This window comes from Porites lutea, chromosome 3 (genome assembly GCF_958299795.1).
Source record: "Porites lutea chromosome 3, jaPorLute2.1, whole genome shotgun sequence".
Taxonomy (NCBI): domain Eukaryota; kingdom Metazoa; phylum Cnidaria; class Anthozoa; order Scleractinia; family Poritidae; genus Porites; species Porites lutea.
The window spans coordinates 10,410,337-10,428,627 of record NC_133203.1 but is presented as its reverse complement, the minus strand read 5'-3'; the positions used below and the strand labels follow the sequence as shown (position 1 = coordinate 10,428,627).

At 38.9% G+C, this 18,291-nt stretch overlaps 1 protein-coding gene across 1 annotated transcript; it reads right to left on the bottom strand.

The window, feature by feature from the left end:
- Positions 1 to 4,159: 4,159 nt before the first annotated feature.
- Positions 4,160 to 16,706, bottom strand: LOC140929366 (uncharacterized). The gene is made up of 3 exons (XM_073379165.1): positions 16,572 to 16,706; positions 8,147 to 8,371; positions 4,160 to 5,138 (listed from the first exon to the last, which is right to left on the bottom strand). The coding sequence occupies exons 1-3, from the start codon at positions 16,639 to 16,641 to the stop codon at positions 4,663 to 4,665; spliced, it is 771 nt and encodes a 256-aa protein (XP_073235266.1). The 5' UTR covers positions 16,642 to 16,706; the 3' UTR covers positions 4,160 to 4,662.
- Between the last annotated feature and the right edge of the window lie 1,585 nt (positions 16,707 to 18,291).

Here is an 18,291-nt window from a genome sequence, read left to right as displayed (position 1 = left end):
ATTTTGCAATTAACTTTTGCACTGGTTTGTTCTTACTCGGAGGGTTTATTAACAACAGAAAAACATTATCTGGTGCCATTCTGTTTACTGATATTCTGTATTCTTTGTTTAAGTATTCAAATAAAGTACTTCTTTTTTTCTTGATACGCAGGGCACAGAGTTAAAAAGTGTTTTTCATCGTCTACGTCTTTTTTGATATAACTGAGGTGTCGTCTCCCTTGGTAATACAGGCGACGCTCTCCTTGCGACCAATCTCGTAAGCGACCAGCTCTACTCACCAGCACCTTTCTTAATCCCCGTTTGAACTGTGACTTAAACTTTGTAATGAAAACCCCTCGTAAGCGACCGTTCCCGTAAGCAACCACGACCACTTTTGGTACTACTTAAATGGACTTTTCCTTGGCACCGAAATAGTTTTCAAAAATAAAGGGTTCTTTCCATTGAGCTGTCCGAATAAAATGGTTCTACATCCGAAACTTTTGCTTCTTTATAGTTTATGTCATTCTATATAAAGCTATTACTGCAATTAACTGTCACGCTTCACAAACAGTTTTTCTTTTAACCATTCAACAATATAGTAGACGTAACTCGTAGTTTGAAAGCTTCCCACCCATGGTTTGGGGGTTTTTTAACAGTTTTTTTTTGTGGATAGCAGTATTGGATATAAGAAATGATAATACATTCGCCGTAGCAAACTAATGTATCGTTTTAAGAAATGCAAACGAATTAAAAACAGCAGTGAAACAAGGAAAATAAAATGATCGACGGCCACCACTCTAAATCTATGCTTCTTTGGCCACCACACACATCGTATAATTATTGTAATAAACATGATTTATTTTTCTTTTTATGAGCATCAAGATCCTGTAGCTTTCATAACTTTTTATCAGTTCACCCTTTTTTGTAAATAGCGTAAAAAGAAAAATTACCTTAAACCGACTCTGATTTGAAGTTAATAAGAACTTTTGTTTCATCTTGTCACGGAAAATATCGCTAAAAATAGTAAAGTTTTTGCTTTTCTCCTGAATCGGCATCAAGCTTAAAGCAACGGTCACTACTTTTTCACAAATGCAAAAGACAAATTCGATGCTTAGAAAGAAACTTGATTTTTTTTGGCAGTATCCCTTTCGATTGGCGTGTCGAGCTCATACAATTAAAGTAGAAAAATTAATTACTTATAATTTTAACCAACTTATGACCAGAAACCCTATAATTGTCCCCATTTAACTAACCTTTCCACGATCTAAAAGCTATGAAATTGTTTAATTAGCCTCCGAAACCGGTAATTTTCTACTTTACTTTCATTTTTTTGGCAAAAAGTGCGGTTTACAAGCGCTGGTCTCGTTTTGAAATCTTACCGAAGAGCTTGACAGTTTTATAACTGAGCATTATAATTTTCAAAAGCCCCAACAAAACTGTAGATTTTTGTACGTAGTTGCTTGGTTTTTTTTCGAAAATAAGACTATTTCAGTGTCTTGATATTTGATGTGCGTACTTCGTGAAAAAAAATTAGGTGTGGACGCATTTCCAATTATATTTTTCAAACTTGGTTAGGGACAATTTTGTTACCCCTTTTAAGGTGAGAGACAAATGTATTTGTTCAAATTTGCTCAAGCATTGAAGGGTCCTCGCTCATTAGTCCAATATTTTGTCACCCAATGCCTCACGGAAGATTCTCACCCTTGGTCAAAGCATGATACAAATTATAAGAAAAAATCTCCAAAAATACCTGGAAATCTTTTACAGGACTTCCTTCGGGTGATGCAAAAATGTTGTGACCCTGTCACTGGATAGTCCAAATTGATAATCAGTCAATACCACGAGCTTCCTAAATTCATTTCGCATGGAGTGTAATACCCTTCAATTCCTTTATTTGCTATAATAAAATTGATTTTAGAATATTGCAGGAAATTAGAAGATCGTTTATAATTCTTTGTTTTAATTACGCCGTACATAGAAATCAAACAACAGCAAAATATTAAAATCTAATGAGTTTAGCGGAGCTACTATTGTCTTGATCACCTTATTTTAATTGCCGCCATTAATGGTCTTGTCGACAAAAGCTTTTCGCCCGCGGTCTTTTTTAATTGATAAAAAAGTCTAACAAATTTTTGTCAACATCACGTTATATTAATTTTATTCAGTTGAACACGTTAATAGCTTTACCCTTTTAACAGAGAGCGCCAATTGAAGCTTATTAAAAGTTTTCAAATTTAATTAATATTTTTTATGTCTGCTCACTTCTTAGGCCGTAGACGGTCATTACATTGTAGAGAAGGCTGAGCAAGGCGGAAAGAAAATTGCGTTTATTAAAAACTCAATCTTCGAATTCCAGACGTGATGGAAAAACATTGAATACGAAGGGTCTTATGATCTTAAAAATAAATAATTATTTTGGTCACATTGATAGTTTACACATCAATCTGTAACAAAGCATCTGCCTCACTGTTTCAAAACTAAAATGTCCCCTTTAGAAGAAGCGTGAAATCTCAGTCAGGAACTGTGATGAATAATTTTGGCCTCACCGGGTCAAAACAGTCTTAATTAAATCTCTATGCTAAACAGTCCTGATCTGTGGATAACTTCAATACAGAGTGGAGAGAGGTTTGGTCAGAGAGTTATAGAAATTAACGTCAATAAAAGTACTATAAAGCAAAAAACAGCTTAGAAAAAAACTGGAATAAGCACGAGTAATATTTGTTCATTTTGCGGTGTAGCAAATATAAGTGGTGATGCATATCGCGACGTTTCGACTGCCTAGCGGCCCTTCTTCGTCCGGCGATAAGGCCAGGTCAACAGTTTCCAAGTTTGTACTACTTCTGACCTCGCCATGCCTCATCGGAAATGGACGTCAAGACTGTCGATGTTATTGTAAAAACAAATCTACGACAATTTTTCACGGTCTGTACTCATGCGGACAATAGTAATGACGATAAACTATCCAAAACTTTGCAGTGGAACACTCGCCTGCGGCTCGTGGTTCCAGTTGAGTTTTGAACATTCTGACGTCATTTCTATGGTCGATAAGAGTACAGACTATAGCGATTTGCGCCACTTCAGAAACAAGAATGAAACTGGGGCGAGTTAATTTTCGCAAAGCCTTCCGGGCTGTTACTGAGGACAAAGAAAAAAAAAAAGGGGCAATAGCTCAATAGCACTGCCCAGTAACTATCCCAGGAGGCTTTGCGAAAGCTAACTCGGCCCAGTTTCCTTCTCGATTTTAAAGTGGCGAATATGCCATTTTCACATAGACCATAATGCACCTCGTTTAACCCCCAGAATTTTGCATAACCATTAGGCATGTTGCGATTGCGTTGGAAAATTTCACCAAAAAGTGCTCAAATAGTGCTCGAATTTTTGAAAAAAGTGCTTGAAATTTCGAAATAGTGCTCGAAAGTTGCTCGTAGTTTTTAATTATTTCCGAGCAGATGTTTACAACTATTCTTAGATTTATTTAAACTTTAATTCTCGATTCTCTAATATGTGACCAAAATAGCAGTGAAACACCAATGTGTCTTGTTTTTGCTTTTTTGTTGTTGTTGTTGTTGTTTTTTCAAAATCGACTGTTCCTACGGTTAAAAGAATAATTGTGCATTTTCATGATAACAGTCAAGCGACAAGGTGGAATTATTCAAATCATGATAATAGAATTACTCGGCTTACTGAAAACGTTTCGAAGACAAAAACTTCATTAAACATGTGAAAAATTGTAAAAAAAAAAGTGCTTAAATGTTGCCCAAAAAGCGAAAAAATGCTCAAATTTTGCTCAAAAGTCAAGAAAGTGCTCAATAGTGCTGGAAATGTAAAAAGTGCCGAAAAAGTGCCAAGCGCTATCGAGACATGCCTAATAACCGTTGTTTCCAATTTCCCCTGTGTGTTACAGTCGTCCCAAGAGAAATCGAAGACAATGGTTGTGTACTTGGCCTCATTTTGAAAGTGAGGGTTTTTGGAACTCGGAAGTGGCCTATTGAGCACTTCTACACGCGAACGCCACTCACTCTCGAATTATACAGCCTTCTCGTGGGTTAATACGTAATCTCCGTGGGCTTTGTCCATTCGTAAGCCATTAAAAATACTTAGCAGTATAACTCTTACATAAAAAGGCGTTTTGTAGCGCCAGCCTTTTCTCGGAACGAAATCAACTTCCACGTACCACATATCACTTTCCATAATGGAAACTAACCCCTTTATTCATTTGCTATTTGTTATGCTGTACAAGTGATTTTGACTGTTTTAAAGTTGGTTGGATAAAATTCCCAAGCGTCATCATTTCAATGAAGGCCTTCGTGTAAGTATTTTCCTGTTTGCATTGATTATAAATCTTCCCATTATTCCACTCCATTGAGTACACACAATGACATGAGGTCGAGGCTTGGATGGACAATTTCAAACAAATCACTTATTTTGTCAACCTAAGCCTCGCGTCGCTGCCTTTGTCTAAAGGAATGAATGCTAGAAAGCGTCTTTTATTGCTGGAAAAGATTGTTCTAAATTCTTAGAAATTCTAAGTTTAGCAAATTGAATTAGAGCCTCTGGGCGCTACGAGTTAGTTTCGGAAGGCATCTTTACTATGTTGTACACAAAAAATGAAAGCAGTTCTATCGTTTCAGTCTGTAGGGAAAAAATGCCCAGTCCATCTTAAAAGTAGAAGGGTGTCCTTGTTTACAAAGCACTATCTTCAGCAAATCCAACATTCTCCTCGCCTTCACCATCTTGCTTGTTCGCAGGAATTTCTTCCTTCTTCTCGACATGGGCATTACCGTTAAAGGAAACAGGAGGCACCTTCTCGGTGGAGCTAGACGCGTCCCCAGTAAATCCTGCGTGAGTTATCCCAACTTCTGGTACTATCTTTCTTTCGCCCGCGGCTGCTGTCGTTGCCGCTGATACTTTTGCTGCTGCCACTGCTGGGGTAGGTGGAGGTGACTCCGGTCCCATGTCCCAGTATTGCGGATACCATCGTTTCCGAAAAGCGAAATAGTAGACGGCGAAGGCTGCGACTAAGAGGCCAAGGAGGCCAGCGAGACAAAATCCTATTACTTCTAACGCGCCTATCGTTTTCCCTTTAACCTGTATTGAAGTTGTGGTGGGTCCAACACCAACAGTTGAACTTGTAATTTTTCCAGTGGGCTGACGAGACGCTGTGAAATAATAAAGAAAGCAATGTGTGTTTGAAGTGAAAGAGGCACTCAAGTCCCAGCAGGAAAGCTTAAGTCGTGCCTGGTTTACCAGCAGCTCAAACGTTCATAGTCTGTTTCCACTGGTTTTTTGTTCAACACGTAACGAATAAGAACTTCGATACTAAGAAAAAATGTCCTTAACATGAAGGGTGCTCATAGAAATGACTCTCTTTATAGGACACACAGGTAGCAATCAAGGAATATATAATTATGTAGGCCCTTTAATACAGAAGCTTGGACCACTCGCACCCGCACTCGCACCCTGGTCTTATAATAACTTATGCACTTACGATCATGGCGCAAAACCTGTATTGTGTACTATGGATGGGTCTTTATTGTTGGGATTAGACAGAAAAGAATTTAACAATTGGTTAATGGCTCAACGTGTACTATTTCGTTATGGTTGCACACAGGAGGTTGCTGAACACGAAAGAGGCGTAAGAGTCCCGTGAGGTGATAGCCGGGGGGGTGAGCGTCTGTACTGTCGCAATTTGTAATAATCATCTCACTTTGTAATACCTGTCGCAATTTGTAATAAATCCATCGCACTTTGCAATACCTGTCGCAATTTGTAATAAACCGTGTCGCACTTTGTAATAAAAAAGCTGTCGCAATTTATAACAACTGTCCATCGCACTTTGTAATAAACTAAGCTGTCGTAATTTGTAATAATTCCATCGCACTTTGTAATAACTTTTTGAGAGTAATTAAACTTACTTCGTCAACATTAATATAACGCCAAAATATGCATGGTACTTCATAAACAAAGATGATGACGTCTGCTAGCACGTAACAACTCCTCTCATTCAAACATTTAACTTTATTCACAGTCCTAAACATTTTTTTAGATTAATGTTGATTAGTTATCTTATTTACGAAATGCTGTATTCTTAAACCTTGCTATTGTACTAGGTGGCTTGCATTTAATGATTACCCGGCGGGTGTACTTCCTTATATGGCCAATACGGGGATGCGCCCCTGGACAGAGCATTGCCAGAGTACAGGATCTGGACGGAGCTAGACACACTAGACACAAACGAGCCATCATTAAAAAGCATTTAATTTCCGCAAATCGTAACATCCAACCTACATCATTCGAATAAGGACACCAGGAGAGTTCAAGCTTTCCTTGTTAGATCTTATAACAGGTCGACACAACACGTGGTGCACCGTCCTTGTCTAACGCGCAATCTTAAAGAAGTAATAGTGGCTTCGATATGCATATTTTGGCCGACTAAATCAAACGAGGCCTGGAAAGATTCAAAATGTTTAGTGCAAATTAAAAAAAAGCACCTTACCAGTCGCAAACCGTCGAACCACAACAGAAACCTAAACACAAAAACCAGTTAGTCGCTGGCCAATACCTTCGTATGTACCTGTTTTTATAACACTCACTTGGGGTCTTACACTGAGCCGGCTAGCCATTTGGTCTATTATTCTCACTTGATTTGGTCCCATATAGGAACAAAAGGAATACTCATTCGATATTAAAACAATTGTTTTCTATAAGGAGTCCTCTAACACATATACCATGGGGATAGTAGAAAATTATCCTTCCCTGAGTATAAACAACTCGTAAGACCTTGCAATTCTTCCGAGCGTGTTCTGGACTACTGTTTTTCCACAAAACCATCCATTACTACTTGAGTTACCCTACCTAAGGATCAAACCAAAGACACAAGGCCAACAACGTAAAAAATGATACGTATTAAAGGCTCGAGATCCTCGAAAACCATACCCTATCAGGCGGTACTTACCTATCTAGCCCACCCATATATAGGATTATCCCCGCCCCCCCCCCCCGAAGACTTCACGTGTCACGTGGCAAGCAGACATGGATTTGGACGACGAATGCCAGGTTATTCATGAATTTTCTTTTGTTAAATGTTGCTTTTGTTATTTAAATATTTTTTAATTTAAACATGATTCATATCTTTTTGATGATAAGTCACAGGAAGTTTCATGTCTTTCATAAAGCGTTTCTAGTTGGTCACACGATTAATCAAGGCAGAAAAAGTTATAGCGGAAGACATGCATGTTTGACCAAAGAAAAGGTTACAGAGATGTTACGTGCTTGCAGACGTCATCATCTTTGTTTACGAAGTACCATCCATATTTTGGCATTATATTTATGTTGACGAAGTAATTTGAATCACTCTCAAAAAATTATTACAAAGTGCGATGGAATTATTACAAATTGCGACAGCTTAGTTTATTACAAAGTGCGATGGATTGTTATTACAAATTGCGACAGCTTTTTTATTACAAAGTGCGACACGGTTTATTACAAATTGCGACAGGTATTACAAAGTGCGATGGATTTATTACAAATTGCGACAGGTATTACAAAATGCGATGGTTATTACAAATTGCGACAGTACAGCGTCTCTAGCTTCTTGAGTGCTTATCAACCCTCCCAAGTGTAACCATTACTCAGAAGTACCACCATGCATGAGCCGCTTACCATTTTTAAAACAGAATCAAAAGAGAAAAAATAAATAAAAAATATATTTTCGCCAAACAAGTAGTTTACCGCTATATCAAACGACCGTTGTCAACTCAGTCTCTCAGTATAAAAATATAACATTTACAAACTACTAGGTAAAAACAAAATAAAATCTACAGGAAATTGAGCTTTAAGGGCAAGTATCATGGCTCATTCATGGGCAAAATATAGTAAATGGGTAATTGACCAATCAGAGAGCGCGCTTTACTTTTTGTGTATAAAAAAAAGTTAGAAAACCATAGTTTTCACTCGATCACACAGGGAACTCGGAAAGAAATCAGAGTTCTCCCAACGGAAGTCAAACCTTCCCAGTGATTTTCTAGTCACTAGTCCAGGTGCTCTAACAATGCGTTGCAGGAGATATTGGCCCTTTCCTTAAGTACGGGGAATGGGGGAAGGGAAGATGGGGGATTAAAGCACACGGTCCCCGGTAGTCGTAAGAAGCTTGATAATCCGCACATACCTGTTGCTGTGATAGACGGAGACTGGCTAACAGTTGGGTGGACTTTCTCTGACGCTGAGGCAGAGGTAAAAAGCGATTGTGACGAAACAATGACTGTACTGGATAAGGACTCGACAGGCGTTGGAGTTGTACTAGAAACTGATACTCCTATGGACGAAGTTACTGTATTTGGCAAGGAAGATGACGGATTCGGAGAAGAGACGGTGGCACTTGGGCTTGGTAACACTGTTACAAAAGACAAAGAAATTTGAATTGGTTACCAAAACAAAGTTAAGGTTCTTCCCTTGAAAATTATGTACTATCCTGATTTTTTCACCACCGCCTTTGATGTTACAATGTTATGCTCAGTAGGTGATGCGCAGTGCAAAACAAGGGAGTTAGCTTAAAACCCAGTAGTGTTGGAACAAAAACTAGCGCGAAGCCATCCTGAGACATGGTCAACAAGCATCATCATCATTATCATCATCTTCGCCTGATATGAAGTTCCTTTTTGCCGCGTGGTGCCATCCTTGCATTTATGGTTTTAAAAGTTTATTTACACGTTCCAGTGAAGTCCTCGAGAAGTCTGGTACGAATATCGTGACGAAAAGAGATCCGGCAGGAAGTAACGAGTGAGTTTTATTCTGCATTGTATGGTTTTATGTAACAAGTCTTTAACTCGGTAACTGAAGGGGTTAATTACAGTCACGAGTGTACTCTTTGACAGGAAAACAACCAATTGAAAAGCTAGACTACGAGCAGTCTCTCTTTTTTTTGGTCCGTCGAGCAAAACGCCCGAGACAAGCAAATGACCACGCGCGTGACTGAAGGCGCGAGACGGGAGAGACACACCCTTGTTTCTCGCGTCTCGCGGCTTCGCCGCTCAACGCTCGAGGGCGCGTGCACTCCCCTTACTAAATCTGAAGAAAAAGAGAGACTGCTCGCAGTCTATTGAAAAGCACTAACGGCAAGGAAATTTTTTGTTCACTATACACTTTCCTCTTTGAGATCAATTTTAGTTTGCTTTGCTTTACACAATTCCGTTTATGAGGAACATTTGAAGGGCATGACGGCGTTAAGGATTAAGAGATTGACGAGGATTAAGACGTAATCCACCAGGAAATTGAGTAATTTTAAACAAGAATAATTTAAAGAATACCGTAAAATTCAGAAAATAAGCCCCTCCAAATATAAGCCCCCCAAATTCGTTACGCAAAAAAACGCTCCGTTAAATCGTCCTTCCAAATATAGAAGTATTCCAAGTACAAGCCCCCTCGGGGGCTTGTACTTGGAAACTGCCTTCAAATACAAAGTAAAACAAAGAAAAACGGTAACTTTCCTTCCAAGAATAATGCTATCCCAATCGATTTTGAAACACAAATTTCTCTCCGTATATAAGCCCCTCCAAAAATAAGCCCCTCAAAAAGGGCCTTTGAAAAATATAAGCCCCGGCGCTTATTTTCGGAATTTTACGGTATTGCATTTTGTTTTTTTTTTGTTTTTTTTACATTTTCCAACGGCTAGAGATGTAATTAGTCATCTGTAATAGACACCAAAGAAAATTTATCAGGGGAGTCCGAGAAAATGAAGAACGTTATATTTCACAAGAATTGTGAAAATACACCAGGTAAAATTCTGAAAATTTCGTGTACAAGATGTAATTTTGCCAAATTTGACATTTATTCTTTAAATTATTCTAATACAAGGTTTCTGTCCACTGAAAATTAGAATTACTCAATTTCCTGGTGGATTCCGTGTTAAGGTCTTTCAATCTTCTCATAGACTTACGCTAAACTCAGCGTTAGAAGGATGAATCTCTCTTTTGACTAAGAATTACGCTTGCTTTCCCTAGCTGTTTGCTTGCCTGTTTTGAAAAGAAGTAATTTTTTCTTTGTTTTATAGGACCTTTGAGTCTAATGCAACGAGTAGAGCACGTTTAACGGAATTACACTTCCACTTGTTCTAGGGTTAACTTTCAGAAGGATCAAAGAATCCCCACATGTGTTCTGTTTGCTTCTCCTTGTTATTATTTTTTTTGGCACCACAATTGAGTCACCGAAGGATCGAGAGGATATTAAATCCTGTTTTGATAAGTTAAGAAAAGCTGCTGTGGCCCATTAAAATTTCATTAAATGAGCGGCATCTAACATTGCTACGATTTGTTAAGGGAAAAGATAACATAGAGAAGACATTAGCTGACATTGAAGGATAGGAGAAGAACTTTGCGAGGAAAAAAAAAACGGATCGATGTGTAATGCAACTGAAATATGTAGCTGTTTTTCTGATTAAAGAACGTTACTTCACGTAGCACTTTGGAAATGCAACGAATGGCCCATAACCAGGATTTCTCTTGGAGAAGTGTGCACGGGCACAACGCCCGAAGGCACTAGTGACTCCTTGGGGGGAGGGGGGGGGAGCGGGAACATGCGCCCTCCACAGCAAAGTTTTGAAAAATTAGAATGTCAGGTGGTTGTTTTGAAAGCAATCGCATTGTACATCAGGTATAAGATGGCGTCGCATTATGATACTAAGTCTAATACAAACTACGTTAAAACTAATTCTGACCATCAATCAGCCAGGTTCATGATTTGAATATATGAGGCTCCTTTCACAGGCGACCTTCAATACACATATCATTATAAAAGCCTTGTTGGATTGGTTGCTATCGTTCCTTTCGTTGCTCAGGGTTGCTCGCCATTTCAACACTCAAGCAAATATGTAAGGTAAACCTCTTCGGGAATCTCCAATTGAATGGGTTGGTATCATTAACCGGGCTGTAAAAATAGGTAATTGACTGACTTTTAGTTTGGACTACAAAGAACAACTGTACAACAACTAATCGACCAATCTGTACCAAACAGACAGGCCTTGGCAGCCGTTTTCTACAAGCCTTCACAACTCCATTTGAATCGATAAGTTTAAGCGTTTTTTTTCTTTACGGCCGGCTGTAACCTCAGTCAAGACGTCGAAGTGACGAATCTTTTCTCGGGATTATTTTAAACCATACTCAAAAGATTTCAAAGAGCCAACGGGCGTCGCTGAATGGTCTGAAATGACGTTTATCAAATATTGAATACACCTAAGGGACTGTTCGTTATTTATGCCTAAGGGGGGGCCGGTGTTTAGAGTGGGGGGGTAAAATTTTCAAAATCAATGAAAAAGGGGGGGTGTTTTTTTTTAAATAGAAATAGGGGGAGGGGGGTAGCTTTTAGAAACTGTTACATTTTGGGCCTGTCACATAAACGGGGGGGTAATTTTTTAAAATACCGACTTTCGGGGAGGGGTAAATTTTTGATATGCCTGAATTGCTTGAAAATCACCGACCCCCCCTTAGGCATAAATAACGAACAGTCCCTAATTGCAATAATGTTGTCTTAGAAAAATGAAAAAAGGAAAAAGCCAAATAGGAATAATTTTTTGGGTTAATTAAGCCACAATTTTTTGTTATTGTTTTTCAGCTTTAAAACAAAAGCAAATTCCAACAGGAAAATACGACGTCCACATGTGGAATGTAGATGCTGCAAATGAATTCATTAGGCTTATAAGCCGAATTAATTGACCACTCCAGAAAATACCATAACATACCATAATGCTCTTTGTTTGTCACCCCAAAATTTTGCATAAGCATCGTCCTAAGTTTCTCTTGGGAGTTAAAATGGCCCAAGAGAAACTGAAAACAATGCTTATGCAAAAGTTTGGGATGACAAACAAAGAGAATTATGGTATGTTACGGTATTTTCTGGAGTGGTCAATCCTATGTGGCTTTTTCCATTTTTCATTTTTCTCTATGACACCGTTGCAATTGGCTGTATGTCTTTAAGAGATTCCACGCGTGGCACATTTAAATGTTTGAGGCGTTTTTATCAAATTTGTTGATTCAATAGTTCCGATGAAACATCAGGGTAGGGTCGACTAGGATATTTGTACATCCATTCTGTAGAAAATAATATCTAACAATTTGGAGTATACAGCATGTTACGCTTCTCTCGGGAATTCAGGTATTTTGGCAAATTTTTGTGGACACGAACCCCATTTCCGGCCTCATGTTACCCCTAGCAGATTTGCTTCATAAGGTTGTCTAATAATGTTATATGACTTTATATATTGTACATTGTACTCACTACCTATCGTCTCATTGGCTAAGAGCCTATGGTTAATTTGGTAAATCAGCGCAACCTACAGATTAGGGTAGTGTAGGAGCTGCTCGTAAGGTCTCTCCCAGTTGGTCGCAAAAAAAAATTACATGTCATTATTTCAATTGTTTTTGTATTGTTTGAGGTCGGGGAAACGTACCATTGGTGACTTCTCTTCCGAGTAGGTGCTACATCCACAGATTAGTTAGTTATCTGCGCAGATAACTGACTAATCTGTAGGTTGCGCGTGCATTGCATGATTTCCAAGAGCAACGGCAAATAGGTTCCGTGCGACGGCGTATTTTTCTTTAGTAAAATCCAACTAGTAGTCTATTATTAATGATGCGTTCTGATTGGTTGAGCTACTACTAGGCTATATGTTATAGCCCACTAGTAGCGAAAAGCGCCGGCTTTTTGGCGGCAAAAAGGATTAAAGTCCAGCTTTAACTAAAGCTTAAGTTGTTTTGTCTCGATATTTTTGACCAGCTAGTTGGATTTTACTAAAACAATTATTCCTCTTCGCCCTCATGGCCTCTGAGGCAATATCCCATTCGGCCTGCTGTTGACTCAGAGCCCATTCGGGCTCGAGGAATGATTGTTGATTATTTATTTCAAAACAATATATAGTAAAACAATTATTAGATTCGGTTTTTATGATATCCGGAATAATCAAGGTCTCGGTAAGTGTTTAATATCAGCTGCCCCGGCCTTCGGCTCGGCTGATAACACTTACCTCGACCCCGACTATTCCGGATATCACAAAAACCTCATCCAATAATTGTTTATTACATGTGGTCTGTTGCTACGGATGGCAATGATCATGGTCTGTATCGCCCAATTTTTCAGTTTTAATACTATGCCTCCAAAAATGCCCCCAAAAATGTCGTTGTCTCCCTGATGATGAAATGTGTTTCATATCTTCCTTCATAACTCTACAGGAGAATTTTGTGTATGCCGGGCGAAGGCGCTAAGTAAAGACTTTATCTAAATCAGCAATACATCCTTGCGACATAGCCCTGTGCAAAGGCCGCGGAAGTGACGCTGCACAAAATTAAAACTGAAATGGCAGAAATGTAAGTGCCAGCGATAAGCGTGAGTTTCAATTTCCGCAATTTAGAAAAAAAAAGAACCACAACTTATGATTCAGTCTTTCCGGTCATATCATTGACGCTAGGAAAAGAGCACGAAATGGTCAAGTTTCTCCTCTAAATGCACTACCCTGACAAATAATTTTATCTCTAGTGTCAAAAACATTGAAATTCATTATTAACAATTACTGCAGAGTGAATGTTTGTTTTATGCCACTAAAACGCTTGACCTTCTTTTAAGAAATCGACCTCCTCCATAGGGTCTAAAATTTCATTCATTGTTAACAGGGACAGAAGGGAATTTGAACTTCCCTCTTCTAGATTATTTTACCCCCAGTTCCTACCCCTATGACTCCTATTCCCGCCCTGTCCCCCGCCCCTGAAACGTCTATTTATGGAAAATATGGACAATACAGTTAAACCCGATTTATACGGTCACTAGTATACTATTAAACGGGCCACAGGGCATGTATAATAACGGGGTACGTTTACTAAAGGGGCCATATGATGAGGATACTGCTGTTTTAGGGCAATTCTGCGCTAAAGTTATCACTTGCGAGGCTTTTACCAATACCCAAAATGTTCCTTGGTCCATCTTTGCAATCAGTTGCCACAGGCGACAAGAAACAGTTTGAACGCCTATAACAAAATAACTGGACCATTATTTTTGGAATTCAACTGATGCAAAGACACGTTTTGTTTTTTAAGGTAGGTTATAGCATGACACAGCCCCGTTAAGCAGGTTAACACTAAAGAAATAAAACAGGACATTCTCATCGTCTAACTATAAAACATTTCTTTTAGACCATTCCTTGGAAACACTCAAGACTCGCTCATATTTACATCACTTAATCAAATCAATACTCTTTCTGATAGCCTGAGTATCAGGCGTTTCTGGGGAAAAGGGGAAAGATGAAATCTCCTCTCCCCTAGCCCCTTAGGAAGGCATGATACTCAGGCTATCTTTCTGACTAATTCATCGCCAAGATAGGTACAAATTGATAGCTAGATCGTGTATTCCCGTCTCAGTTGTAGCACTTTGACGAACATCCAAATAACGCATGGCGCCATCCCATCTGGTCTCCATCGCAGCCGTTTTTTTGGATGTCACGCAACGTTCCATGACATCCAAAAACGGCTGCGAGAAAGACTAGGTGCCATCTGAAGGCTTTTTAGCTTCAGAAATACTGATAACGCTTATTACAACAGACAGTTGACAAAGAAGTGTCCGTGTAATAAGGGTAACTTTCTATGAGATTCTCTTGATTGGAAATGAAGCCAAGTGTCCGTCGGTCCGTGAGGAAATGTAAGGCTTTCCCTCGGGCTTTCCCCAGGGATAGGAAACTTCGTAATATAAACGATCGAGGTGTCTGTATTGAGTGGGTTCTGGTGTCGCTTCTAGTAAGTGAAAAACCCGGGGTAAAAAATTTGTTAGAAGCCAAGAGATCTTAACAAGAATTATCCAGAAATTTTCGGTCTCGGGCCAAAATAAACATAATCTCTCTCATACAGAGTGCAGAACCAAAATAAGAACACACCGCTTCCGATCGCTTCCTAAGGTGTTTATTTATGCCCAACCTTCACACCGCCTTCCCCTTTGTGTGATTCTTTGTTTGTGGAAGCAGTCGGTGAAGTCAATACAGTTTTGATGCGCTAGACAGCTTCATCGTCGCAGAACTAAACTGCTATTTTAAATATTTTGTCTCACTGGGGAGGGACGTCGGCTTACTGAGTTGAGATAAAACGGGAAAAGGTTGTTTTAAATATAATTGCTTCAATTTTCGTATTCACTCAGCTCATAGTTCACACACATAGATCAGGCATTACTAAAACATGCCATATACATTAATTGGAATTACCCTAATAAACTGTTCTTGTTGTTGTTGTTGGGTATTAAATTTTTCAATCAATGGTCCTAAGTTAAGGACCTTCGCCAGACTGAGTTTCTTTCTTCAATTCAACGCATTTAACCAACTTTAACTAACTTCTATGTGTTTAAGGTGAAATTGCACTATGCAAGTCACTGGTACATAATATTGATTCTTTTTCATTTTATTTTGTTTTATTTTGCCAATCAGATCTTTCTTATATTCAGTGATTAAGATTTAAAAGTTATCTAACAGTAAGAAGACCTCTGTAATTTACCCAATTTACTTCGGAGCGCGGTTGTCTTAGTAAATTCAATCTGTTTTAAAAGCAAGATCTCTCTCAAATGGAACTATTATTTACATTTTATGAAAAGTGCAGTGACATGTAGACGTCAGAAGTCTTCTATTTCCAAAACAGACTTGCGTAAGCGAAACAGCTTTCATCATCTTAGGAAATCCCTCTCCCCGCCTTCCTTCCGCCCCTCTCCGTTGTCTTGAAGCCCCAGTTTACTCCCAATAACACACTCCCTGTCCCAGTTCGTAAAACTTTATCAATTCGCTTCTTTTTCCAATTAAAACAGCGCCCAAGACGAACACTAATTCCTTGTAATACGACAGTCAACAGCTTAAATAAATAATTTAAAATATTCGCAAATCCATCTATGAAAACCAAATAGAGCGTGCGCAAAATTGCGCGACATTCTTGTTGACTTCATTCTTTCTTGCGAAAACACTGATGCCAATATGAAACGAATGTTATGTTGTTGAAATGGATAATGTAACTCCACTTTTAAAGCAACCATACAGAACCTGTCACTATTATAAGGCAGAAAGGCTTTTGTCGTCAGTAATGCGTCGATCGATGAGACAGTCGTCAACTTCTTGTCTGAGTCTAAAGGTCATAAGGACCATAAGGGATCTAAGTCTTGCTTTAACCTGAAAACATGTTTATTAAAAGAATTATTTCGATCAAACTTTTGAATTCTTCTTAGTGAAATTAAGCAGCAAACCAATTTAGCCATCGCTAAGAGAGTTTCTACGACCGTTCATTTTAGTAAGGAGATCTAAAACGAAGGCGTCAGGCAAACGCGCACAATGCGGAAACTCGGCAGCATAAAACCTAGCGCACAGTAAAAGAAGTTGGTTTCTAAACGATGATGAAACAAATAAGAGGTACGCAGAGCATTTATGTAGCACGGAGATAAAGTTAAATGCAACTACAAAAGAACGACTTAATTGAATTGTCAATCAGTTTGCGTGATCACCAACGCAAACACTGTTGCATTACAAGTTGATAACATGGCTAAAAATGCTCAGCGTAAAATACTATAACAAGATAGCTATTACTTGTTCTTACCCGTGGTGCTTGATGCCAAGACGGCAGAAAACCAAAACTGGAGGCCGACAACAAGAAGTGGATGAATCATCTTTATCGGTGTATTTGTCTGTCGCTCACATACAAGGTTGCACGTTGTCAAAATAAATGACGAGGGGGGAATGGAACATGATATTTACTTAATGTCTCTGTATGCTGTCGGATTATCAACTGTCACAGGAAAAACGACAAATGCGATGATAGGTCAGCTAAAGGGTTTTTCGCAAATGCTTTGTTAAACGTCCCCTGAGTTAGTATTCATTTACAAAGATGAGAGAGAACCCTTTAAGACTGGTTTTTTTACTGACTTTAACGAGCCAACAACACTAAAATGTAAAATAACCGAAACTTATTCTTTAATTTCTTTAGTACCGCCGGAGATTAGGTCGCAGGGTAATAAGCTTCTAGTCCCAGAAATTCTCTCAAGTTACCCGCTTACTAAATACAGGTAGTGGGACCACCCCCTGTTAGGGCTGTCTTATTGGTCCTTATTCTGCGGTAGGTGCAACAAACTCCTTTAGACGTTTCATCCTTTACCATAAAGCTAAAATTAAACGGAATAAATTGTGTTCTGGCTATGCACTGGCGTTGTTTTCGTTATCATCGCGTGAAAGGTTTAAATTATTTGACCTCCGAACATAATTGATGAAACCGTGAAACAAGTCGACCCCCAGAAAGACGCGACCCTAAAGTGACTAGGGTCGTTGCCATCGTACCAAACTTAACGGTATTTGAGTGTCTCTGTGTTGCCAGTTGCTTGCTTCGGTAACTCAGAATTCTTCTGCAAAATAGCGTGATATTTTATATTTGATATTAATAACTATAATGCTAATTGTTCCTTGCAAGAATAGCTAAACGGATTGTTTTACTTCCAGTTTTCGAAGCTCTTGCAGAACGTTCGATTCAGGCGCGTTTCACAAAGGCACGTGCACCTGCCCATATAGGATCGTGAACGGTTGGTTTGATTTTTGGCCATCCTGTCCAACGTCTTCTCGTGACCCTCAATTGAAATACTGATTCAGGTCATTGAGAGAGCCAGTTTTGGTTGCCAACAATTATTGTTCTATTTAGAAACAGAGTGCAAAATTACGTAATACGCACCCCTTACAAAGCGTCAAGCTGTATCTCCTGGAATACCTTTTAACTTTTTGTGGCTTTGGCTATAATGCAAAATCTTTATTATTGAATTGCGGGTAAGTTTTGCTGCTCTACCTCACTGTGAGGGGTTTGCATTTTCGGTGTTTGTATGTTGTCCCTATATGTTTTCCGCCCCTAAAGCTTATAAAGTGGGTTCTTAGCCTTGAAACAATATCTGACTTGGATGAGTTCCAACACTTATTTCAACTCAGGGATCAGAGCCCAAAAGATTAAAGGGGCTAATATCTTGGCGCAGAACTAAAGATAACTGAATATTAAGGTGAGATTTAGGTTCTTCGCATAGGAATTGTAGTCCTTAACATAACAAAAAAGAAGGAAGGGACTTTGATTTTTTGCACCCTTGTTTTCGGCATGACTCAGCGGACTCGCCGGTGGCGGATTTTCTCCTGTTTGATACGGCCTTTCCTGCGACCGGAAGCAACTGATAATCCGGAAAAACTCCCTCTTGGAAAAACTCATCATAAAGAATATTGAAGTTTTTTCTAACGTGGAACAAACACATCTCAAGTTAACCTATATAGTGATTATAATTGCGTGGGTTTCA

Bases quoted from the DNA above. Each gene is read 5' to 3' on its own strand.
- LOC140929366 (XM_073379165.1), bottom strand. From the start codon at position 16,641: ATGATTCATCCACTTCTTGTTGTCGGCCTCCAGTTTTGGTTTTCTGCC. The intron at 8,372-16,571 runs GTAAGAACAAGT...CTTTTGTAACAG, and splicing joins CTTGGCATCAAGCACCACGG to TGTTACCAAGCCCAAGTGCC. The intron at 5,139-8,146 runs GTATGTGCGGAT...ATTATTTCACAG, and splicing joins TCCGTCTATCACAGCAACAG to CGTCTCGTCAGCCCACTGGA.